Genomic DNA, 26,671 nt, shown 5'->3' with positions numbered 1-26,671 from the left:
CTCAGAAAAAAAGCAGGGATAGCAATCTTATTCGCAGATAAAGTAAATGGCAAACCAAGACTCATTAAGAGAGACAAAGAAGGCCACTACATCCTTGTAAAGGGAACAATTCAAGAGGAAGAGAAGACAATCATAAACATATATGCACCAAATATTAATGCCCCAACTATATAAAACAAATATTAAGTAACATTAAAAATAAAATATGCACTAATACAATTGTAGTGGGGGATTTAAATACACCATTGTCACAAATAGATGGATCATCTAGGCAGAAAATCAACAATGAAATGCTAGAACTGAACCAAGCTTTGGAACACATGGACTTAATAGACATATATAGAGTATTCCACCCCACAAAATCAGAATATACATTCTCTTCATCTGCACATGGGTCATTCTCTAAATAGACCACATACTAATTCATAGAAGAGGTCTGAATAAATGCAAAAGAATCAAAGTTATCCCCTGTATATTATCAGATCACAGTGCAATCAAGCTGGAGATCAATAGCACAAGAAAGTGTAGGAACTTCACAAACACATGGAAACTGAATGCTCTCCTGAACAATCAATGGATCACAGAGGAAATTAAAGAAATCAGGCAGTTTTTACAAATAAATGAAAATGGCAATACAACATACAGGAATCTATGGGAAACAATGAAAGCAGTTCTACCTGGAAAATTCATAGCACTGAATGCCTACACTAGGAAAACAGAGTGAGCTCAAATAAACAACCTAATGATGAATCTTAGACTCCTAGAAAAACAAGAGCAAGAAAAACCCAAAGCTCAAACAAGAGAGGAAATTATAAAGATTAGAGCAGAAATCAATGCAATGGAAACTAAGAAAACGATACAAAAAATAAATGAAACAAAGAGTTGGTTTTTTGAAACAATACATAAAATTGATAAACCCTTAGCTAATCTTATCAAAAAAAGGAAAGAAAAGGCTCAGATTCATGCAATCGGGAATGAAAAAGGTGAAGTTACAACAGATCCAACAGAAATTCAGAGGATCATTAATACCTACTTTGAAAATCTATGTTCTAATAAATTAGAAAACACAGAAGAAATGGACAGATTTTTAGATACTTATGAATTACCAAAGCTGAATAAAGAAGATAAAACATTTTAAACACCCCAATTACAGTCAGTGAAATTGAAAATGTAATTAAAAACTTACCAACAAAGAAAAGCCCAGGTCCTGATGGATTCACTGCTGAATTTTACAAGACAATTAGAGAAGATCTACTGCCTTTACTCTCCAAACTTTTCAATGAAATTGAAAGGGAAGCAACACTTCCAAATTCATTCCTGGAAGCAAGTGCTACTTTGATTCCCAAGCCAGGGAAAGACACAACTAAAAAAGAGAACTACAGGCCAATCTCCTTAATGAATATAGATGCAAAAATCCTCAATAAGGTACTAGAAAACAGAATTCAGAAGATCATACATCCTGACCAAGTCAGATTTATTCCAGGGATGCAAGGATGGTTCAACATATGTAAGTCAATGAATGTAATACATTATATTAACAGAGTCAAGGACAACAACATGATCCTCTTGATAGATGCAGAAAAAGCATTTGACAGAATTCAACACCCATTCATGATAAAAATGCTGCAAAAAATTGGAATAGATGGTCTCTATCTCAACTTAATAAAGGCTATCTATGAAAAACCAACAGCTAACATCAAATTAAATGGCCAAAAACTATAATGTTTCATGTTAAAATCAGGAACAAAACAAGGATGCCCACTATCACTACTCCTCTTGGAAATAGTTCTGGAAACATTAGCTACAGCAATTACACAAGACAAAGAAATTCAATCAATAAAGATAGGAAAGGAAGAAGTTAAACTGTCATTATTTGCTGATGATATGATATTCTACATTGAAGACCCAAAAAACTCTACCAAAAGACTTCTAGACTTAATTGACAGATTCAGTAGAGTAGCTGGATACCAGGTGAATACCCAAAAATCAATAGCCTTCTTGTACACAAATAACAGACTCACTGAGAGAGAAATTAAGGAAACATTTCCCTTCACAATAGCATCCAAATAAATGAAGCATCTAGGAATCAATCTAACAAAAGAAGCAAAAGAACTCTACATTGATGTAGAGGTACAAGATCCCAACAATGAATGTAATTGTACTGTATCCCTAAAATGTACCAATAAACTCAATTAAAGCTGAAAAAAAAAAGAACTCTACACTGAAAACTAAAGCACTCTGAAAAAAGAGATCAAAGACTATATAAAAAAATGAAAAGATATCCCCTGCTCCTGGGTAGGAAGAACCAACATAGTGAAAATGGCCATACTACCAAAACTGCTTCACATATTCGATGCAATGCCAATTGAAATTCTAACACTATATTTCAAAGAACTAGAAAAAAGAATCCAAAAATTCATTTGGAACCATAAGAGACCTAGAATAGCAAAAGCCATCCTAGGCAACAGACACATGGCAGTGGGTATAACAACTCCCAATTTGAAATTAAACTACAAAGCCACTGTGACAAAAACAGCATAGTACTGGCAAAGAAACAGATCTGAGGGAGGATCAGTGGAACAGACTGAAAGACACAAAAACAATTGCAGAAGCACTCAGCTACCTCATTTTTGACAAAGGAGTTGACCATCCTCTGTGGAGGAAAGATAGCCTCTTTAATAAATGGTGTTGGAAAAACTGGATTTCAACCTGCCAAAGATTAAAATTGGACCATTATCTTTCACCATGCACTAAATTAAAATCCAAGTGGATTAAAGATCTAAATATTAAAATAGAAACACTAAACTTACTGGAAGGTAAATTAGGCAGAACTCTGGAAGACATTGGCATAGGAAAAGATTTTGTGAACAAATCCTCAGGAGCACGAGAACTAGGAGAAAGAATCAACAAGTGGGATCTCATCTTATTAAAAAGCTTATGCACTGCAAAAGAAACTATCAACAGAACTAAGAGACAACCTACAGTGAGAGAAAAACTTTTTAGCAGCTGCTCCTCAGACAAAGGACTATTATCAAGAATATATAAAGAACTCAAATCAATCAGCCCCCAAATATAAAGACCCAATTAAAAAATGGGCATCTGAAATGAACAGACATTTTTCAGACAGCAAAATAAAAGCAACAAGTAAATATATGAAAAAAATGTTCCACATCACTGGTCAATGGATAGCTGCAGATGAAAACAACAGTGAGATTCCACATCACCCCACAAAGAATGGCTGCTATCAAGAAATCAACCAATAACAAATGTTGGTGGGGTTGTGGGGAGAAAGGAACCCTTCTCCTTTGTTGGTGGGAGTGCAGACTGGTGCAACCACTATGGAAATCAATATGGAGATACCTGAAAGAGCTGGGACTAGAGGTTCCATTTGACCCAGCCATCCCTCTACTGGGTATCTTTCCAAAAGAATTAAAAGAATCATATCACAGTGATGTATGCGCACCCATGTTTATAGCAGCACAGTTTGTAATAGCTAAAACTTGGAAACAGCCCATTTGCCTATTAGTTGGAAACTGGATAAAGACGATGTGGTTTTTCTATAAAATGGAATACTACTCAGCCATAAAGAATGAGAAATTAGATTCATTCATAGGAAAAGGGTTACATATTGAGGATACACTCCTAAGTGAAATAAATAAGTCACACGTGTAAATACTTAATAGTTTCTCTGGTGTGAATAAACTGTAATAGTACATAAGATCCTAATGAGATAACTGACATTGTGAAATGGGAAGAAAAGGTCTAAAGGTGTAGGGAAGGTGAGATGGCTAGGGGAAGGGTAATAAGGGAAAAGAAAAATGTGAGAAAATGAAAAGATGGAAATAAAGTGTTTGTAAATGGGTAGGGAAGGAGGGGTGAAGGGAAGGCAGGGACAAGGGGAAAAAATGAGAACAAAGACCTGTCATGTAGAGGTACAAGATCCTAACAATGAATGTAGCTGTACTGTATCCCTAACATGTACCAATAAACTCAATGAAAAAGAAAAATAACATCATGGTACTGGCAAAGAAACACACCTGAGGATCAGTGGAATAGATTGGAAGGTAGGAAACAACTGCAGATCTACTGAGCAACCTCTTGACAAAGGAGCCAACCATCCTCACTGGAGGAAAGATAGCATTTCTAATAATTGTGTTGGAAAAACTGGATTTCAACCTGCCAATGACTAAACCTAGACCCTTATCTTTCACCATGCAGTAAACTAAAATCCAAGTGGATTAAAAATCTCAATATTAAAACAGAAACTTTAAACTTACCAGAAGATTAGTTAGGCAGAACTCTCAAAGACATTGACATAGCCTGAGACTTTATAAGCAAATCCTCAGTAGCACAGGAATTACCACGAAGAATCAAAAACTGAGATATCATCTTATTAAAAGCTTCTGCACTGCAAAAGAAACTACAAACAGCTAAGAGAAAAAGTATAACGTGGGAAAATTTTTTTACCAGCTGCTCCTCAGACGAAAGATAATTATCTAGAATATATAAAGAACTCAAAAAAATCAGGCCCCCAAAATATAAAGATCCGAATCAAAAGTGGGCATCTAAAATGAACAGACATTTCTCAGACAAAGAAGTAAAAGCAGCAAATAGGTAAATGAAAAAGTGTTCAACATCACTGGTGATTCAACAAATGTAGATGAAAGCAACACTGAGATTCCACCTCACCCCACAAAGAATGGCTGCTATCAAGAAATCAACCAATAACTAATGCTGGTGGAGTTTGTGGGGGAAAAGAAACCCTTCTCCAGTTTTGATGAGAGTGCAGACTGGTGCAACCACTGTGGAAATCAATATAGAGATACCTCAAAGAACTAGGACTAGAGGTTCCATTTGACCCAGCTATCCTCCTGCTGAGTATCTTTCCAAAAGAATTAAAAGAATCATACCACAGTCATATATGAACACCCATGTTTATAGCAGCACAGTTTGTAATAGTTAAAACTTGGAAACAGCCCAAGTGCTCATCAGTTGGAGACTGGATAAAGAAGCTGTGGTTTTTCTATAAAATAGAGTATTATTCAGCAAAAAATGTTGAGATTATAGAGACATTCATAGGAAAATGAATGCATATTGATCCATACTCTTAAGTGAAATAAATAAGACATACATGTAAATACCAAATAGTTTCTCTGGTGTGAAAAATTAAAAGTGTAAATAAGATCCAAATTATATAACTGACAATGTGAAACAAGAAGAAAAGGGCTAAATGTGTAGTGGAAATAAGAAGGGTAGGTGAAAGGAAATAGGGGACAAGAAAAACTATGAGAAAAGGAAAAAATGGAAACAAAGTCTTTGTAAATAGGGGAAGCTGGAGGGGGTGAATGGATGGCAGGGGTATGGAGAAATATTGAGTACCAAGATCTGTCATGTAAAAGTACAAGATCCCACTGATGAATGTAACTGTACTGTATACTTTTAAAGCACCAATAAACTCAATAAGATAAAAAAATGTAAAGGGTTAAGAAAAGCTATGCTAACACAAGCATAAACTTGTATTAATCCTGTATAATAGATTGGTCATACACCCTATCTATAAGAGGTTGGGAAATCATGCTATTTTCTGGAATTTAAGGTGTTGCATTACTTCATCAATCATTTGTTTCCAAAAAAAAGAAAAAATAACACATTTAAAATGTGAACCCATCAGGTATTCAGTAATAATACCCGTATCTTGGTGCGGAACATATCCTTACTCTTTTGGTTTTGAAATATCTGATATTAATTTGGAATGAGGTAATGTTCTATTAAAGAATATGTATTTGAAGATTCTTTAAACCAGGAGATATGAAACAGTTTTCATACCATTAGCAATTGAAACATACTTCTTTAGTTATTTTGAGGTATTTATTATTAACTAATTTTACAAAGTTTTTAGGTTCACTATAAGTGCAGTAAACATTTGAATCAGTGGGATTTTCTGTATATTTTACTGCAGTTAGGTAAAAAGAAGTTTTAAGTCTTTATTGTAATGCAATACTGCTCAAGTGCAATCCAGAAACTATACAGCTTTTAAACTTAAAACATTTGCTAAACTATTGCTGTGTTTTTTTCTGTTGCATTAATAGAGAATTCATGCCTTTGAAGCATTTTGATGACAATATTTATAAATATGGTTTGGAGAAACTATTTAAATTGTTTTTCCTAATTTTCTTTCTCCAGGACAGAGTCTTTTGACAATTTGTACTACTGACAGTGTTGATTTCAATTTTGGAGCTTAGTAGTTACACTAAAGATGAACTATTTGTTTATATTGAAACCAACACAGAACTTCCTGCTGTGTTTTCTTTCTTCAGTGACAAATGAAATATTCACAGAAGGACTTGGGATTTAGCTCAGCAGTTCCACCAGCTGCCTAGCAAGCACACGGTCCCAACTTTCATCCACAGTACAAAAAAAGAAAAGAAAAGAAAAGACTCAGAAAAAAGAAAATATGTTATTTCTAAAGATGTAAAACAAAAAGAGAGTTAATTTGACCAATTATCAACACTTGCTATAAATTTATCATAGTTAATAGTGTTATAACCATGCCAGAAAGCAAAAATAGACTAATGAAACTAAAGTGTCCAGAAACTAAACAACACAGATAGGAATACTTACCCACAAAGTAGGGAGGAAGGAGAGGAAAAAAAATACTGGTACATCAAATATTTGTGAGTTTGTAGAGCAACTAGATTTCCCATATTCTATTGGTGGTATATAAATTTGTGCAAATACTTTACAAGTTTATTGGGAATTGTTTATTAAAGTTTAATATAGGTATATCTTCTGAAATATAAATTCTCAGTATATATTTGACAGAAATATGCTCATATGTACATCAAATAATATGTGGAAAGATGTTCATAGGAACTTTATATTGTTATGGTTCAATATCTTTGGAGAAATACATGTTAGGTGCTGCAGGCATTGTGCAAACATCAGAGTGTATTTACACAAACCTAGAAAGTATACAGTACCACACACTATATGATACTAACCATAGTTTCTGTATATAGTCCACTGATGTTATGTAGTTCATGACTGTACAGAATCTCAAAAAACTAGAAAATTCAAATGCTTGTCAACTTTGAATGAATTAAAAATACAGTATATTTATACTTTAGATACTCATATGTGCATTCTCAAAAAGGATGTTATTGTCCCATTGAGTTGACAATTGTTTATTGGGCTTCATAACCAATATTTCCTTTTGTATATATCATAGGTATGCATACAGATACATATTATATTTTTATATTAAAAGTTTATGCCACAAGAGGCTCCCTAAAGGCAGGCAATAGCAAATTTAAGTCATGCTTGTGCAACCACTCTGCATTACTGAAAATAAGTCAACAATTGCTGAATTCAACAACTTGGCTGAACTCACAAACATAGTGGTGAGTTACACAAGCCAAACACTAATGCGTGATGTTTCATTCAAGTTATATGTTTCAAAAATATTAAGCAAATTAATCAAACCCAGATAGAACTAACCTACCATTACCTTTGGAAAGGAAGAAAATATTTATAATTTAGAAGTAGAATAAAAGTTATATTTGTTTGATAGGGCAGTAGATCAAGCATATTCTTTTTACTTCTTCCCATAATTATAAATAATTATTAGGAAAAGAGATCAATAGTGGTTAAAAAGAGAAAGAAGAACAGATTCTGGATGATTTGCAGTAAAAGAGTTTCTAAGTTCTGATTGGGAAAGCAATTATGAGGTCTTAGCATTTTATTTCCTTTTATTGGGGAGGATGGTTTGAGATAAGGGGTGGAGGTGCTAATTGACTCAGGTCAAAAAGTCATACTAAGAGGATGTTCAGCTGTGAACAGAACTAAAATTATATAAACCAGGTATGTAGGAGTAGGGCTTGGAGAAACACTCAGTGAAGACATAGAAGTTTCTCCAAATGGCTACACTGAGTTAACCATGCTATCGTGCAGCTATGGACCCTGTAGTAATTATACAGTATGCAGCTCAGATCTCTCACTGCCACTCTTTAAAAAACTTACATGATGGATTTCTATTCTAAACAATTAAGTTCTAAAATCATAAGTTAGGGGAGAACAAGCTAAGTGACAGCACTAAAGGGAAAAATTAAAAAGTAGTGACCTAATAGGATGTCAGACCCTAGGTAGTGTAAGAAGAAATCCCCCACAGGACTTCCTGCACTGTATTCTGAAGCCTAACCAAGGTGCACTGGGCAACCTAGCTCACAGAATTCAGACCTGCAGCAGGATGAAAAAGACATGACAAAGGCTGGTCCAGTGTGTGTAGCTCAAGTCAAGGGAAAAGAAAATCTAGGTTAGAGGACAGGGTAGAAAGCCAATGGAGTTTTGGAACTTAGGCAGATAGGAAGTACAATCTCACTAGGTATAGCCCAACATGGGGTTTCAGAGTCCAGTTAGGTCAAAGATATCTATGTTAAGAGGTTGCCTGGTATGGGAATAGGGTCCAAGCAAGAAAAGAAAAGAACCCAAAAACCGAATAAATATTGCGTGGTGTGGAGAGTTAGGACCTGAAAATGGTGAGGAAGATGTGCCCACGAAAAGATGGTCAGGTATGGGGAGTCAGAGCCTGAGTGACATGAAGACTACCATATGCAGTGGTGGCCTGGCATAAGTTACCAAAGGGATCAGAGCAAGTAAGGTTTCCACAAAAAGGAACAGCCTGGATAGAGGTGGTGGAGTTCAAGCAATGCTAGGAGAGTGACTGGAGGTGCTGTTGCAGGGAAATGGAGCCCAGGTAAGGAGAGAAAGGTATCTATGAGATACAATGCTGAGTTGCACAGAGAGGATTAATCAAATAAGTAGATAAATGTAAGACAATGGGAGTCAGATTTCTCACCGCTATGGACAAGAGCTAGAAACATTGAAAGGGAGAAAACTGGAATGAACCCAATGGTATTGGACTGAACTGAAAGTAATAGTGGAAGGAGAGAATTTTCTCGTCATTCTTGATACTCCCTAACCCAATTCTGATGATAAATTTACTAGTAAGTAGCAACAGCCTGAATAATTACGACCAGAAGCTCAGAGAAATCAGGGCTGGGAGTCTAAGTCATCCTTCCTGGTAAGCCCTGACAAAACCAGTGGATCCCAACTGAGCAAGGATGGCAAGCAGAGGAGTGATAAAAGATCTCCAGACCTCTCAGTTTGGGTCCCACAGAAGTTGAAGCCTTTTTAGAATAAGTTCCCCAGGAGAAAAAATAAAACTAAACTGATCCCTGGAGAAGCTACTCAAAAAACGGGTAAGATTTTTTACAAAGCAAATGGAGAGTTGTTCTGCTACCTAGATCCTCTTTTTAGGACCAAAGCACTCATTTCCCTAGCTTTCTGACTGTTGGCTGCTGACAGCTCACAGCTGAGGGTCCCCCTGGACTTGCCTTGACTAAAAGAAATTGCCTGAGAGGTTATATCCTCTGCAGGGGTTTCCACATCAAATCTGGGTCATTGTGGAAGTGCAAAAGGTCAAGTCCCTTGATTTAAAGAAGGTCAACTCTGCAGAAACATTTTAGCTTCAAAATGTCCTATAGTACCCACCAAAGCCTGGTGTGACTGCATCATAGTTCAGCACCTACCTCTGTCCAGTGCTGCCTTCCTCACTCCTTCCTAGATGTTATCCCAAGAACAATCCCTAAAAAACATCCCTCCACAAGTCTCTGATTCCAGAAAACTGGGCAGAAGATTAACCTGTATTGTTTAAAATCCCTACTAGATAACAAAATGAACTATTTTAATCATCATTGTTTTGATTATTTATAATTGCATCTAATTCTTGTGATACCTTTCTATGGCTTTTAGGAGGAAAAAAATAAATAGTTATTACCTCTTGACTATATCTCCACTGCAAACAAAGTTTGGTTTCTTTTTTGGCTGATGCCCCTTGCATCAGAAAATCCTCAGATTTTGCCTCAAATCTAGTCTTAAGTTTAAACACTTGCCTACTTTAGGTGCTTTCTCACAATATATTTTGTAGTCCTCGCTGATCTTTTCTACGGCCACCTTTGGATTCTTGTAGCAGAGTTCTTCAAAGGGCATTTTGTTGATGTCTACAAAATAAGAAGACATAGATGAGTCCAGTTATCCAATCTACATTCAAAGATTCATTGACTTATCTTAAAAATGTTATTTAAAATAGAACAATAGACTTTTAATGGAATTCTTTACATAGAGATTTCTAAGCCAATTTAGAAGTACAAAACACAGCCTCACCTCTGCTACAGAATGTGAGGATTATTCCTTTCTCTGGGAAGCCTGACCTATGGCAATTTTCTGCCTGAAGGATGCCAGTGTATTGAGATATTATGTTGAAAGAGTTGGTAATTATTAATGCACATACAAGAAGTAATTCATTAAAATTAATTGTGATTTCTTCAAAGTAATCATCCTTAGGGGCCAGGGATTTAGCTCAGTGGTGCTGTACCTGCATGGTCCTGAGTTAAATTCCTGGTTTAAAAAAAAACAATCATCTTTTCTTTTGCAAAGAGGAGATGCAAACAAATTTTCAACTAAATAAGCTTTTATTTTATAATAACTTTAGATTCACAGAAAATTTGCAGAGGTAGTACAAAGAGTTCCCATCTAATCTCCACCCAGCCCCTCCCTTCACCCCAACAGCTTTCAAATCACCTTCTTACATCATCATATTACACTGGTCAAAACCAAGAGATCAACACTAGTATAAAATTATTAACTGCAATCTAGACCATGTTACATTTCCAGTTGTCCTGCTAATGCCTGGCTTTTCCCCCTGAGATCCAATGCAAGATACCATTTTGCATTTAAGACACTATACTGTATCCCTTTTAATCATATTTCCAATGGGTGGAAGAGCTGTTGCCCTTGCTCTTGAGCTTGCAAGACTGAGGCTTGAAAATGTGGTGATTGAGTTCCCAGGGGCAGTGACACCAAGGCCTACCTCACCCTGCACCTTTTCCCAGGACTTGTGGTTTCCAAAAGCCCCTCTGGAATGTCACCCTGCTGCCTGTGTCACACCAGGGTGGACAATGATGCTCCTACTGGATCCAGCCCCATCCATCTCCTCCTCTCCTAGACCCCCAGGGCATGTCTCTCGGTGACTTAGACTGGGCAGGGCAAGGAGGGTTGTGTGTAATACTGCAATCTGCCCATCTAAACTTATACATTAAGGAGGCAGAGTAATTCTGAGTGCCAAGAATGGCCCCAAGTTCTCTGTAGTTTCTTCTGTCTAGTGGTGCAATCTGTTGTTCAACCCTTGCATCTGGGCAATCTGTGTTACTATTTTCACTGACCAAAATAACTTATAAGTGAGACTGTCCTGGTCCCTAGTCTAGAGTTCTTGTCACTTCTAATCTCTGAGAACCGTGATGCCACTATGTAATAAGACCGAACTTAGTAAAGGTGCCACATGGAAGAGAACCATGCCACCTAGCCAACAGCCTCAGAAAAGCACATGAGGTTATTCTAACCAGTTCAATCGTGGCTGAGGTGACAGCTGTCTGTAGCCCCATTGTGACCTTGGACAAGCCAGCAGAGCTGCCCAGGTGATTCCAGCCCAAATTGCCAACCCAGAAATTGTGGGTAGAGGAGTAACTTCTAGCTGCTTACATTTGGAAGTGGTTTGTATACAGCAAAGCTGATACACAATTCCTCTTCTTTCCTGGTAAGAAAAGCTTATTTCAAAAGGGACAGTGCCAGTCCCAGGAGATGGAATATGACTGGTGTGCTCAGCCATGACAATTCTGTTCCCTAGGGCAAAGGTAGCTGGCTAGGGACAAGGAGACCGGAGTGGAAATATGCAGGGGAAAGAGTAGGACAAATTATACTTTCTGATGGAAGTTGACAGGCCCAGCAGGCTTGGCCCTTCCTCTGACCCCCTCCTTTCTTCCTTGAACACGGACATGATTCCTGGAGATATCACAGTCATCTTGTGACCATGAAGTAACAAGCAATTAGGGCAAAAGGATCTCAGAGGCATAAACTTTATCTTTGCTGAGTTATTTTTTTCCTCATTGAGTTTATTGGTACACTTTAGGCATACAGTACAATTACATTCATTATTGGGATCTTGTACCTTTACATGACAGGTCTTGGCTCTCATTTTTTCCCCTTCTCCCTGCCATTGAAACAATACCATTTTGGCTATTTGCCTCCAGAATTCAGACTTTTTCTTCAAGTCCTTGTTACCTATGCTTGTCTTTACTTGCAGAACAGTCCACTTAATAGGATGCCATAATGATAATTCCTTCAGAATCTCCAAATCCATCTCCTTGCTCAGGTATGAGGCCCAATCCCACTCTCACAGAGGTGGAAAAGGGGCTCTCACACTACTTAGCATAAGTCTGGCAGCTAGTAAAGGGGGTGCTGAGAGTCAGAACCTCACTTCCCATGTGCAAAGAGGGGTGCCCCTGCTGGCCTGCCCAAAGTGGTCAGGTATCTCCCTGGACATGACAGTGTCAGAGGGCAAGGAAACTGCTACTGAAAATCTGGTGTGGATGAGCCCAGATATACTCAGAGTTCTGAAATGGTGGACTGCACAAACTTGGCAAGTATGGTCTCTTGCTGCAGCTGCTGGTAGGTTGCATAATAGTGGCAGCCCCTAAAAGAGTAGTAGTACTCACCACCCTGTGCCCTTTTGATCCTGAGAACATCGATGGGTGGTATGTTGTCTGGGTCATCCGGGATCCTGTCCACCAGGCTCTGTACCTTGGTCGAGTCCAGCATAGATGGCAGCAGTCGAATAAACACTCTCAGCAGTACATTGTGCACTGCCCTGATGCAGCCCAGTGGATTCTGTAGCCCTGTTTGCCACCACTCGGCCAGGGGCCCTTGAGTCCGCGCCCCAGCCCTCACCCACTCTGCCCAGTGCTCCACCATACTGTCAATAATTACAAATCATTGTTCTTTGAGCATGGGTTTATTCTTTCAAGAAACAGTCAAGCAACATTTCTAGTAATGGGTGGTGAATTGACAGGGAATATCTTTTTATATTAAAAATGTTATGGGTTGATAAAGCTGAGCTAGCAAGTGGAGATTTAGTGATGTTCTTGGCAATGTTCTTGGCCTATTAGCAAAAGGAAAATACTCATTTATGCTAAGTTGTGGCACTTGGAGTCCAACTAATTGCAAGGAAGTCTCCTGAATCTCTCTATGCAGTTCATTGCTTTCAAGAATAATTTTGGTGTCTAGAAGGAGTTCTGGAGTGGAGACCCATAAAAGTCAGCTATTCTTATGTTAGCACTATCATTATTGTTATGGTTTAAATCTAAAATGTCTAATCAAAGTCATATGTGTTTATTATGTGGTTATTAGATCTTGGGGGAACTATACTCTTCAGTGGATTCATCAATTGATGTAACCTGTCTTGCCTCCCTCTCTTTCTCTCTTCTTCCTGACTGCCAGTGGGTTGAGTCCTTTCCCTCTACCATCCCCCTCTGCCATGCTGTTTCTACCTAGAAGTCAACCAACCATGGACTGAATCCTCTGAAATGTGAGCCAAAATAAACCTCTCCTCTTTTAAATTGTGGGTGTTCAGTATTTTGTTCCAGAGATGGGAAAGCTGATCATCATCATCATCATCATCATCATCATCATCATCATCATCATCATCATCATATTTTTCTTCTTTTCTCATCCTCCTCCTCTTTCTCCTCCTCCTCCTTTCCCTTCCTCCTCCTCTTCCTCCTTCTTCTTCATCTTCTAGGAAAATTGTGAGGGAATCCAAGCTCAACTGCCAGGAGAATGGCCAGGAGATTCCAGCTGTAACTATTAAGAGCAGTAAATTGCTTCTGCCATGAATCCAAGTTGACAGTGCTGAATCTATCCCTTCCTTACTGAGAAGACTTGAGAAATCCCCCTTTTCACCATTCTGAGACTCACTTTCTCAACAAAAAAAGATGAGAGTGGGCCGGGGATTTAGCTCAGTGGTTCTGCTGCCTGCCTTGCAAGCGCAAGGACCCGAGATTGATCCCCTGTACCAGAAAAAGAAAGAAAGAAAAAAAGTTTCTATAACAAAGATGAGAGTATTAAAAATCTTAGCTCTGGTGCTCACTGAGTTTATGCTGCAGCCTAAATGGAGGCATCAGACTGTCTGAGAGTTAAGTACCCACTTTCAGCAAATTCAAAGGAGGCTCTGTCTAAATTTGTGCTCCCAAAGAATAGTGGTGAAGGAAGTAATGTGTGTATAGAGGAAAGAAGGGAGGGAAGGGGAGTTTGTGGAGGATGGTTTTTCACTTTTCCTGGCTAAGCCTGACACTCCATAGCCACCAAAGTAATGTCCATTGTGCGGCATGTATGACAAAATTCACTAGCTTGTGTTTCCTTTCTTTCCTTCTCTTTATTTCTTTTCTTTATTTCCTTTCTTTCTTACTTCCTTATTTCATTCTTTTAATTTCTTTATGATTCTTGGGAGAAATTTAAGAATATTAAGGTTTTAGGGAGAAAGTAGAACCTCCTGGGTTAAAAAAAGAGAAAGAGCCAGAAGCTTACCCTGATACTATTACTAAATATATGCAGATCTCAGCTGGCAGCAGTGTGGGCCAGAGCAGCAGGGCTTTAGGCAGGCATGGCCAGGGCTCCAACCTGACCTAGCTGCTTGGGCACACAGACCTGAGCCAAAATCCAACCTAGATATGAGCTCTAAAGGTGTACAAGCAACAATCAAAGGCCCACCCCAATACCATATGTAAGTGTTCACAGATGCCAGTGATCAGCAGTGTGGGCTAGAGGGGTGCAGCTTCAAGAAGGTCTAGCCAGGGTCCCACCCAAACTCTAGGCCCTTGGGCACATAGGCCCAAGCCAAAGGCCCACCAGGAATACAGCTGCACAAGTACAAAAGTAATAGCCAGCGGCCCACCCTGATACTATTGGTAACTGGGGTCTAGCCAGAAGCCTGCCCCAACACCAGCAACTGGGGAGCACAGAACCCAGCCAAAGGCCCTCCCAGACAACAGCTACAGAGTGGGGCAGGCCCTAGCCAGAGGCATGCCCAGATACCACCACAAGTGCACATAGAACCCAGCAAAAATCCCACCTGGACAACAGTACAGTGCAGGGATCCAAAAGGCCACCACTCTGAACCCAGGAATTGTACACTGGTGAGCAGCAGAAAAAAGGCTACTTGGTGGCTTGCTGATAATTTAAAACCACTGGCTGAGCAAAAGTTGCCTCAAAAAAGGCACAGCAGACTGCATCTGTTGAAATGGGATCTAGAAGAAAATGAAATCAGAAATAATTTATCAGACAACAACAGAGATTGTACTCATAGTGCAAGACATGATTAATAAATCTAGGGCAGACACAAATTTAGAAAATAGAGGAGCTGAGAAACATGATAGAATCCCAGCTTAGGAAACAAATGAAATCCATAAAACAGATGCAAATCAATATCCAGGAGATTAAAAACAACAATGAAACTATAAGTGACAGAATGAGAAAATCAGAGGACAAAATTTCAGATATAGAAGACAGGATTGCAATTAGTGATCAGGAAAAGAAAGATTTCTTAAAAATAGCAAGGGACCATGAGAAATCAATCCAGCAAGTGCTAGAGGATGCAAAGAAGAATAACATAAGACTCATTAAAATCAATGAAGAAAGCAAAGAGCATTTGGCCCACACAAAAAAACTGTCTATAGAAGTAATGGCAGAAAATTTCCCAAGCAGAGGAAAAGACCTTGACATATAGATAAATGAGGCGTATAGGACTCCAACTAGCTATGATAAAAAAAATCTACACATAGGCATTTAATAGATAAAAGTCCAGAAACACAACAGAAGAAGAAAATTCTACAAGAAATTAAAGAAAGGAAACAAAGGGAAGCCCATCAAAATCATGGCAGACTTCTCCACACAAATTCTCAAAGCAAGAAGAGCTTCAAGTGAAATATTTCAAGCCCTAAAGAAAAACAACCTCCAGCCTAGACTGATGTACCCTGCAAAACGATCTTTCAAAATTGATGGAGAAACAATGACAAAGAGCAACTCTTTTTATGACAAAGAGCAACTGATGAACTTCATGAATACCAAACCATTACTCCAAAAATTTTTAAATAAGATACTAGGAAAAGAATGCCAGGAAGCCCAGCAGAATGAATCCATCAGGCACAACAAGAAATTAAACACAAAGGGGGAGAATCCAACAAAAAGAAAAAAGTCATGAAAAAGATATGTCAATACATATCAATTATAACCATCCATTTTAATGGTCTCAATTCAACAGTCAAAAGAAATAGACTGGCAGATGAGTCAAGAAGAAAGATCCAACAATGTGCTGCATACAAGAAACCCACTTAATTCAAAAAGAAATGTATGAACTGAAAGTTAAAGGGTGAAAAACAATATCTATGTGACACGAACCTGGAAAAAAAGCAAAAGTAGCTATTCTCTTTGGAGAAAGAAATGGATTTCAAACCAACACTGATTAAGAAGGACAAAGAAGGACATTACATCTTTATAAAGAGAACAACCCAAGAAGAAGTGATGATAATCATTGATAATCATAAATATATATGCACCAAACACTAGTACTCCCACCTATATGAAACAAATAGTAACAGACAGCAAAAATCATATAAGCACTAATGCTACAGTAGTGGGAGACCTCATATCCCACTGTCACAAATAGATACATTGACTATGCACAAAATAACAAAATACTACAACTCAGTGAAACTCTTCAACAAATGAACATAATAGATGTTTACAAAGTTTTTCACCACACAAAATCAGAATACACATTCTTCTCCACTGCTCATGGGTTGTTCTTCAAAATAGACCACATACTCACAGAATGTGTTTAAGTGCAAAGGAATTGAAGTTATCCTCTGTATATTATCAGACTATAGTGGGATGAAATAGGGGATCAACAGCAAAAGAAACCACAAGAATTTCATAAAAATGTGGAAATTGAACAACACACTTCTGAATAACCAATGGGTAACGGAGAAAATTAAAGAAGAAATCAGACAGTTTCTGCAATTAAATGACAATATGAATATAGCATATCAAAATCTATGGGATGCAATGAAAGCAGTCTTATATGGGAAATTCAGTGATTTTTCATGTTAGGAAAACAGAGCAAGCTCAAGTAAATAATCTGATGCTGAAACTCAAACTTTTAGAAAAAGAAGAGCAGAACAAACCCAAAGCTCATACAGGAGAGGAAACTAGAAAGATCAGAGCAGAAATCAATGCAATCAAGACTAAGAGAATGATATAAAAAAATCAATGAATCACAGAGTTGGTTCTTCAAAAGAATAAACAAAATTGACAAACCCATAGCCAACTTCATCAAAAGAAAGAAAGAAAGGGAAGACCTAAAGCATCAGAGGAGTGGAGGAGCCCAGCAGTGTGTGGACATCTGGACACCTGCCCCTTCATCCCAGAGGAGCAGAGGAGCACAGCTGTGCAGGTTCCAGTTCAGCCTGGCCACTGTCCCCCACCCCCCGCTTGCCTCTGACCACTGGCACATACCAGCAACTGCATGCACACTGCAGAGGGGCAGACCTACACAATCTAAAGACCCAATCCAAAAATAGGCATCTGAAATGAACAGACATTTCTCAGACAAAGAAGTAGAATTAGCAAATAAACCTATGAAAAAATGTTCAATATCACTGATCATTTGAGAGTTGCAAATGAAAACAACATAGAGATTCCACCTTATCCCAGAAGGAATGGCTGCTACCATGAAATGAACCAATAACAAATTCTGGTGGGACAGTGAAGAAAGAGAAGCATTGCTCCACTGCTGGTGAGAGTGTATACTGGCGCAGCCACTGTGGAAATCAGTATAGAGATACCTAAAAAACTAGGATTGGAGGTCCCATCTGACCCAGCTATTCCCCTGCTGGATATCTTAACATGTTATTAATTCAGACCATAGTGCAATTAAACAAGATCAATAGCATAAGAAACCACAAGAACTTCACAAACACATGAAAATTGAGTAATACTCTCTTTAACAACCAATGGATCAAAGAGAAAATTAAATAAGAAATTAGGCAGTTTTTGCAAATAAATGATAATGCCAATACAACATATAGGAATCTGTGGGACTCAATGAAAGCAGTTCTAAGAGGAAAATTCATAGCAGCACAATTTGTGATTGCTAAGACTTGAAAGTAGCCCAATTGCCCATCAGCAGGAGACTGGATAAAGAAAATGTGTTTTTTAATATATGTATATAAAATGGAGTACTACTCAGTGATAAAGAATGAGAAACTAGAGACATTTATAGCTAAATGGAAGCACATGGAGGCAATAATCTTAAGTGAAATAAATAGGACGTTTATGTGTAAATACTGAATAGTTTCTCTAGTGTGAGGAACTGAAAGTATAAATGAGGAGTAAAAGGTATAATACATAATGTGAAATAGGAAAAAAAAGGTTCAAAGAGGAAGGGGCAGTGAGAGGGGTAGGGGAAAAGAAAGAAGGGAATGGAATTAATATGAGAAAAAGAAAAAATGGAAACAAAACCTGTAGATAGTGAGGGATGGAAGGGTTGAAGGGAGTGCAGGGGAATGGGGAAAATAAGAATCAAGATGGATTATGTAAGGGTGCAAAGTTCCAATTATGAATTTCATATTGAATACCTTAAATGTACCAATAAAATTAATTTTTTAAAAAACTAGACCTATAACTGTCACTATGCACTAAACTAAAATTGAAATGGATTAAAGATCTAATTATTAAAACAGAAACACTAAACCTGCTATAAGAGATGTTAGGTAGAACTACTGAAGACATTGGTATAGGAAATGTTTCATGAAAAAAATCTCAGATGCACATGAACTAGCACAGTCAACAAATGGGATGCCTTCTTATTAAAAAGTTTCTACACAGAAAGAGATACCATTAACAGTGTGAACAGGCAACCCACAATGTGGGAAAAAAATTTTACCAGCTGTTCATCAGACAAAGGTCTACTATTAGAATATAAATTTAAAGACACAACAAAAATGGGCATCTGAAATGAGCAAACATTTCTCAGACAAAGTTGTACAATAGCAAATAAACATATGAAAAAATGTTCAACATCACTGGTCATTCAAAAATGCAAATGAAGACCACAGTGCTGAGGTTTCACCTCACCCCAGAAAGAATGACTGCCATCATGAAATCAATCAATAACAAATTCTGGCAGGGCTGTGGGGAAAAAAGAACCCTTCTCCATTGCTGGTGGGAGTGTAGACTGACTCAACCATGGTGAAATTCAGTATGGAAATATCTCAAAGGAAGTAGGATTGGAAATCCCAATTGTCCCAGCTATTCCCTTGCTGGGTATCTTCACAAAAGAATAAAAAGAATCATACCACAGCAATATATGTGCACCAATGCTTATAGTTACACAGTTTAGTGATAGCTAAAACTTGGAAACAGTCCTAGTTTCCCTCAACTGAAGACTGAAAAAAAAAAAGAAAAAAGAAAATGTGCTGATTTCTTTAAATAAACTGGAGTATTACTCAGCCATAAAGAATGAGAATCTAAAGACATTTATAGTTAAATGGATGCACATTGAGGTGATACTCCTAAGCAAAGTAAATAGGACACACATTTAAATATCGAATAGCTCCTTTGGTGTAAAAAACTAAAAGTGTAAATAAGGTTCAAATTAAATAAATAAGTCTCACATGTGTAAACGCTGAATAGTTTCTCTGGTGTGAAAAACTATAATGGTGCATAAGATCCTAATGAGATAATTGACCATGTGAAATAGGAAGAAAAGGGCTAAAGGTGTAGGAAAAGTGAGAAGGATAGGGGAAGGTAATAAGGGAAAAGAAAAAAAATGATAAAATGAAAAAATGGAAATAAAGTGTCTGTAAATGGGGAGGGGAGGAGGGGGTGAAGGGAGGGCAGGAACAAGGGGGAAAAATGATAATCAAGACCTGTCATGTAAAGGTACAAGATCCCAATAATGAATGTAACTGTACTGTATACCTAAAATGTACCAATAAACTCAATTTTAAAAAATAAGGTTCAAATTGTATAATTGATAACGTGTAATAGGGATAATAAGGCTAAAGGAGTAGGGGAAGTAGGAAGGGTAGTGGAAAGGAAAGAAGAGAAAAGAAAAAATATGAGAAAAGAAAAAACTAGAAACAAAGTCTTTGTAAATAGAGAAGGGTGAAGAGGTTGAAGGGAGGGCACAAGTATAGGGAAAAAATAAGTGCCAAGATATATCATGAAAAGGTACAATGATCCCAATGATGAATATAACTGTGCTGTATACCTTAAAAGTATCAATAAACTAAATGGAAAAAAGAATTAAAATATCTTTGTAAATAGGGGACGGTGAGAGGGTAAAGGGAAAACAGGGGTATAGGGAAAAAATGAAAACCAAGATATGTCATATAAAAGTACAAGATCCCAGTGATAAATATAACTGTACTTAAAAGGTACCAATAAACTCAATGAAGAAAAAAAAGCATAAAAATAAATAATAGGACACTCGTGTAAATGTTGAATAGTTTCTTTGGTGTGAGAACCTAAAAATGTAAATAAGGACTAAAAAGTCTAGTAGATAAGGTGAAATAAGAAGAAAAGGCACAAAGAGTAAGGGGACATGGGAGGGGTAGGGAAAAGGAATTAATTAATATAAAATTTAAAAATGGAAACAAAGTCTTTGTAAATAGGGAGGAGTGAGGGGTTGAAGGGAGGACAGGGGTATGGGGAAAAAATAATAACCAAGATAGATTACATGAAGGTACAAGTTTCCAGTGATGAATGTCATTATATTGTATACCTAAAATATACCAATAATTAATTAAAATAGAAAAGAAACCCTGCTCATGTTCAGTTAAACATCTCAGGCATAAGAATGGCTCCAAGTTGCAGTCATGTAGGACATCTTTTGTACCAAAGTGTACATCAAAACTTTTTTAAAGAGTTGGATGTTACATCTTTTGGTAATCTAACAAATACCGTTTATTGAGTATCTGTTTGCTGGTAAGTGTACTACTTCTAGTCTTCTCAGTGATCCTGCAATGCACAAGCCATTATCTCCATACTACAGAATAGGAAAGAAGCACAAGAGAGATGAAGTAATTGCTCACATAGTGAGTGAGGTTTTCAAAGCTTTTGTTTATATCCTCTTTAACATAGTTTTTAAAAGTATAAATCAAGCCAGAGATTTAGCTCAGTAGTGCCACAGCCTGCCTCACAAGCACAACGTCCTGAGTTTGATCCCCAGTACCAATAGATTAGATAGATAGATAGATAGATAGATAGAGATAGATAGATAGATAGATAGATAGATAGATAGATAGATAGATAGATAGATAGATGTATAAGTCATGACATTGTCAGGGGTAACAGTGTACCATAAAAACTGGAAGTAGTGAGTTAGACAACATTTAAGTATCTTTTTGTTGTAATTGATAGAAAAAATGCATCTTGGACTTGGAATTGTGTGTATCAGCACTTGTCACTAGGCTGGCAGCAGAGGGGCAGAAATAAGCACACAGGGAGAGATGTGAGCAAAGTGTTCAGATTTACATTTTGATGAGAGGAATCAAAGTGTCTTCTAGTTACACTGTGGAAATACCTTAATAATTTAGTGGGAATATTCCTCCTTGCTAATATTTTAATAGAAACATCTGATAACTCTCAGACACATGGCATGGTTGCTTTATGTCTGTTGCTTTATGTCTCTTTTTAAACTGAGCAGTAAGGAAATTAAGTACTGTGATTGTAACTGTCAATACTTCTATTTGGTGGCCTGTTGCCATTTTTATCTGCAGTGAAATTTTTGTTCCCAAGAAAGGCAGGATTACAATTTCTTTCTAACAAATTGAGTTGGTGTAGTGTGCTCTTAGTTATCAAAAATACTCTTGTACTTTGGGATTTTGAATTGATGAATATTCATGATGTGTGGAAAAGTACAACACACACTGTACAAACTCAATCACACAAAATAGCATAGCATAAGTGTACACACAGGACCTAGAAAAACACATCCAGCTAAGCTGTTTATGAATGAGAATGACTTTGTTCTTTACTTCTTGTGTTTTTGTTTCCTGTAATGCACATATTAACTTTAAAAAAATTATTTTAAAATTCAAAAAGTATAAATCATGACTTATTATGGCAAAAGGTAAGTTGAGACATTGTTATCTTATACAACACAAGATTGTAAAGAATACAGAATGTTAGAGCATATTATTTTATTTAAGAATGGCAAGTGTTCATTTAGAATGTATGTGCAAACATATACACAAGCAAATTTAAGTAATCATGAGGCCAAATGTTTTTGGTATTTAAGTTGGACAAATATTCCAGGTCTTCAACTACAAATAATTCTTCTTACCACAAATAATTAAATAATAAAATTTATTTGAATTTTAATAATAGTGATTATCATTTATTTTATAACATTTACTATAGACTCTTACTATTGCCAAACACTGACAAAAGTTTTTATAGGTGACCTTGGGTTACTTTTATTTATTTATTTTTTATTTTTTTGGTACCAGGGATTGAACTCAGGTCCTTGCGCTTGCAAGGCAGGCCACCAAACCACTGAGCTAAATCCCTGGCCCCTGGGTTACTTTTATAACAAGGCTGTTATTGTCCCCATTTTACAGATTAGAAAATGGGGCTCACACAAATGTTAAGTATATTGTTGAAGTATACACATTCAACAGCAGAGGTAGGATGTAACCACAGCTGTCTGAGACAGAAGAGCCTTGTACTCCTAACCACTTCACTCCACTCATGGATGAGCTGGTGTTAGGAGAAGAAGGTTGATGTTAAAAAGTTTTCACAGAAATGCCCTTGTAAAAGACTCGAGAAGAGGTGTGGTGAGTGGAATAAAAGATGCACAAAATGGAGTGTGCATTGTTAACTGTGGCTGTGTTTTGGTGGGCAGGAGTCTGCCCTAACTTTAGTGTTCTGGCTCTCTCAGAGCCAATTGAGGGTGCTGCAATCAATCTGTCTGGATTCACAATCTGGTTTCACCACTTACAATGTGGCAAAAGTTACTTTGGCCCAGTTACTTAGTACTTACTTCACTGGTTATTTTGAAGAATCAAATGAGGTTATCTCTGTGTTGCACAGTACTGACATATAGTAAATTATCTCTAAGTGTCAATTTATATTTCCTATTTATATTTCCTAGCTACTCCTGTGTTGAGTAAAAAAAACTTACAGTTAATGACTGGTCTTACCTTCTAGAAACACTGGAGATGTCAGTTCTACCTGGAGAGATCCACCCTGTCTCAAGTCCTTAGTAGCTATCTTTTGCCACTCCATAGACTCCATTTCTTCCATGTTAGCCAAAGCCTGGCTTAATTTCAGAGATTCCTGAACTCTCTTATAAAGAAGAATGTTGTCTTTTTTGTCTGTAGATTCTTTTCTGTGCCACCGGCTTTTGATGAACCGGGTCTGAGTCTAAGAGAAGAGTGTGGAGTAAAACAGTATTTGCTACAGAGATTAGATCAAAAATTAGTTTTATAATAACTGAGCCTTCCACACACACCCCTTTTATTAGACTTATGCTGATTTTCTCAATCTAAGTGTTGTTCTCCTTTGCAAACTCTACCCCCTACCCTGCTCTTCTAACCAAACCCATTTTTTCTAAGGATGGATTTCTAGATGAATGTGATTATTCAAAGTCAGTTCATACAATGAGTTTTTTCCTTAAGAGATTTATCTTTAGAACATGAGGGACCAAGCTAATCTCCAGTTTTTTTCCAGGAAAAAGTCACTGTTTCATTTACATGAACAAGCATGTCTTCTAAAATAACAGTACTCTCTCTTCTTCCCTAAACTCTATGGCCCTGCTGCAGCCCAATATCTCTCTTACTGTAAAAATGAGAAACCAGTAGTCCTCTTCATCCAGGAATTTATCATACCAGGGGCTGAGCATCTGCAATCAAGACACAACATAAACATCATGAGGTGGGTGCTCAGCCTGCTGCATCTCTCAGCTTGCATCCACCTTGGAGCAGAAGGCCTAGATTCTCTAAATTGGAGATCTAATAGAACCACAGACATCAACTAACACCAACCTGTAGGCATTCTTCTATTTTTCTGAAGATAGCTGCTCACACAGCTGTGTCTCAGAAAACAGTAATAAATATATATGTGTATATTTAAAAGATACAAAAATAACTTATGGAACAATTACATAACTTCTACATACTACTTGGTTCCTTTTCAAGTACTGTCTTATTTGATTCTCAAAATGGCTCTGAATGTAAGGCAATACCTTTTGGTGTCTCCACCCAAATATCCCACTGGAAGGCCCAACACATTTGTAAATAATACAGGAAACAAACAAGAGTTAGGGCTTAACCTCATTTATTTATTTGTATTCTCACTTTATTTTACTTATTTATTTGACAATCATTTTCTGAATTCTCCTATGTGCCAGGCACTAGACAAATTGCTGAGAATGTAGAGATTGGTATCCAACTAGCTTAATTCTAAGGGACTCTAAAAGTCTACTGAAGGATAAGAAACTATATAACATTCTGTGGCAGGCATAACAAAGTTCTGTGGCAACAGAGAAATGGTAACAATTATTTCTGAGGGAGTCAAGGAAATCCAGGAAGAATTCATACAGGCAATAAGATCTAAATTAGAATGTGAACCTGGAAGAGTAAGTAGGAGCCCAACAGAGGGAAGTGGAGTAAAGAGTTCCAGGGAATGGAAAGACCTCAAGCAAATGAGAGTATTGAAATCTTTTACTATTATTATACCACTTTCTATTTCCCCCTTCAGATTATCAATGTTTGCTTTATATATTTAGATGATTTGATGTAGAGACTATATACATTTATTTTTATTATTGTATTAAAACTTTTATTTCTTGATAGTTTGTGCCTTAAAGTCTATTTTATCTGAAGTAAAGATACAAACTGCTTTTTTAAAAAAAAGACTATTGGCAACTTAGAGACTGAAACCCTGTCTCAAAACAAGGCAGAGGCAAGGATATAGCTCAATTAAAAGGTACTTAGCTCAATCCCCAGTACCACAAAGAGATGAGAGAGAGAGAGAGAGAGAGAGAGAATATGACAATTGTTATCAGATATTTTTCTAAAGTCTTTACTTTCAGCCTATGTGTGTTCTTAAATCTAGTCTTGTAGACAGTACGTACATAGTTCACAGGCATGATTTCTCTTGGGACCTTCTGTGTGGGAGGTGATGGCAGGACCATGGACAAATTGGAGAAGAGCTAAGTCTGCAGAGAAGTAGAACTAATTTTAGATCTACACCTGAAAGTATAATTAGCAGGCTTGCTACCAGCCTTTTCAAAGCATCTTTTTTCAGTCTTGAGTTCCATTAGGGCATCCCAACTTCTTGCCTAGGCTTCAGAGTCTCTTTGAAGCCATTTTTGTCCATGGGTGGTTGCCAAATTAATATTTCTATGGATAAATGAGACTGAACTCTGTTATCCTACCACGTTGCTGATGTTACTGTAGTATGTATAACATGATAGTGGTAAGTGCTAAGGAAAAAGTAAAATGGGGGTAGGGTTGAAATTTTATCTAAGTGGATAAGGAACACCTCAATGAGAAGGTGACTGTTGAGCAGAGACCTAATGCAGTTGAAGCCTAAACCATGCATGCATATGTATGTAACACTGAGCAATTGCAGCAGAGCCAAGCTTGTGCTGTGCCTGAGTTATGTGCATGGTGATGGTGGAGGAATAGTAGATGAAGCCAGAGAGTAGAGGTGACACACAGATCATATAGATTAATTTTTGCAAGGATTTTATTGAAAGTAAAATGGCTTTACTGTAATGGATCATCATTTGTTCTCAAGACCCTCCTTCCTTTCCTTTTAGTATTTTCAATTAAATTACATAATTAATGTCTTGGGAGCATCACTGTGGTTGATGTAGAAATGAGCCTGATGATCAGAAAAGGGCATACACAAAGGCATAAATTTTAAGGTCATTGCAATAATCTAAAAGAGAGGGTGGTGTTTAGATGAGAGGGGCTGTAAATGGAAGGAATGAGTGCTTGTATTCTCAATAGATTTATAAAATTGAGCCAAGAGGATTCACCAATATATTATACATGAATGTGAGATAAAGAGGTGGATCAGGATGAGAACAAGATCTTTAGTCTAAGAAGCTGTGTTAGACCAGCCTTATCTGTGATACCAATATCTTCACTATTTTTGCCAAAGCCCAAGCTCCAGGTGGCGAGCTTTACTGTGAAAACCTGCTGATGCAGGAAGTACAAATCCAGTCCAGACCTCCGAAAGCTTCCATAAAAGAAAGCCTCTAGGTTTTCATTAATCAAGAATTATGCAAAGAAAAGTCAGGGCTGTAGACTCATTGGACTGATGTGGTCTAACACTATTCAATGTATGTCTCTGGATAATTATGATGCATTGAAAATCATTCAGAACTTAGAGCTAAGAAGTCCTAGGTTCTGATCTTGACTCTACCAACTGGCTCTGTGCCCCTTTGGGCCAATTTATTTACAATTTCTGGTCTCATTTTCCTCATTTGCACAACAAAGACAGAAATACAACTCTGACTTTTGGAGTTTCTAAGAAGCATAAATGAGACAATATGTATGGATGTTATTTCTAAGGTAAATGCATGAAAATGCACTAAATGATTTGCTGTTTGCAATCATTTTTGCTCCTCCATATCTACTCTCTACCTTTGTTTACCTTGCTATGTCTTGGAAAATTAACCTATATAGACTACATCAAAAGGTTATCT

General features: G+C 37.3%; 1 protein-coding gene and 1 pseudogene across 1 annotated transcript in view; both read right to left on the bottom strand.

Moving 5' to 3' along the window:
- Rgsl1 (regulator of G protein signaling like 1) overlaps positions 1 to 26,671 on the bottom strand; it is an 84,457-nt gene that overhangs the window by 40,156 nt on the left and 17,630 nt on the right. Inside the window, exons 8-10 of the mRNA XM_033761964.1 lie at positions 23,792 to 23,854; positions 23,154 to 23,376; positions 9,951 to 10,058 (exon numbers count right to left, since the gene is read on the bottom strand). Coding sequence (XP_033617855.1) covers positions 9,951 to 10,058; positions 23,154 to 23,376; positions 23,792 to 23,854 — 394 coding nt within the window. The remainder of the gene's footprint in view (positions 1 to 9,950; positions 10,059 to 23,153; positions 23,377 to 23,791; positions 23,855 to 26,671) is intronic.
- Positions 12,463 to 13,854, bottom strand: LOC104866392 (annotated as a pseudogene).

Source organism: Fukomys damarensis, unplaced genomic scaffold, assembly GCF_012274545.1.
Source record: "Fukomys damarensis isolate Sample0158 unplaced genomic scaffold, DMR_v1.0_HiC HiC_scaffold_11, whole genome shotgun sequence".
NCBI lineage: Eukaryota > Metazoa > Chordata > Mammalia > Rodentia > Bathyergidae > Fukomys > Fukomys damarensis.
This window is presented reverse-complemented; position numbering and strand designations above follow the sequence as displayed.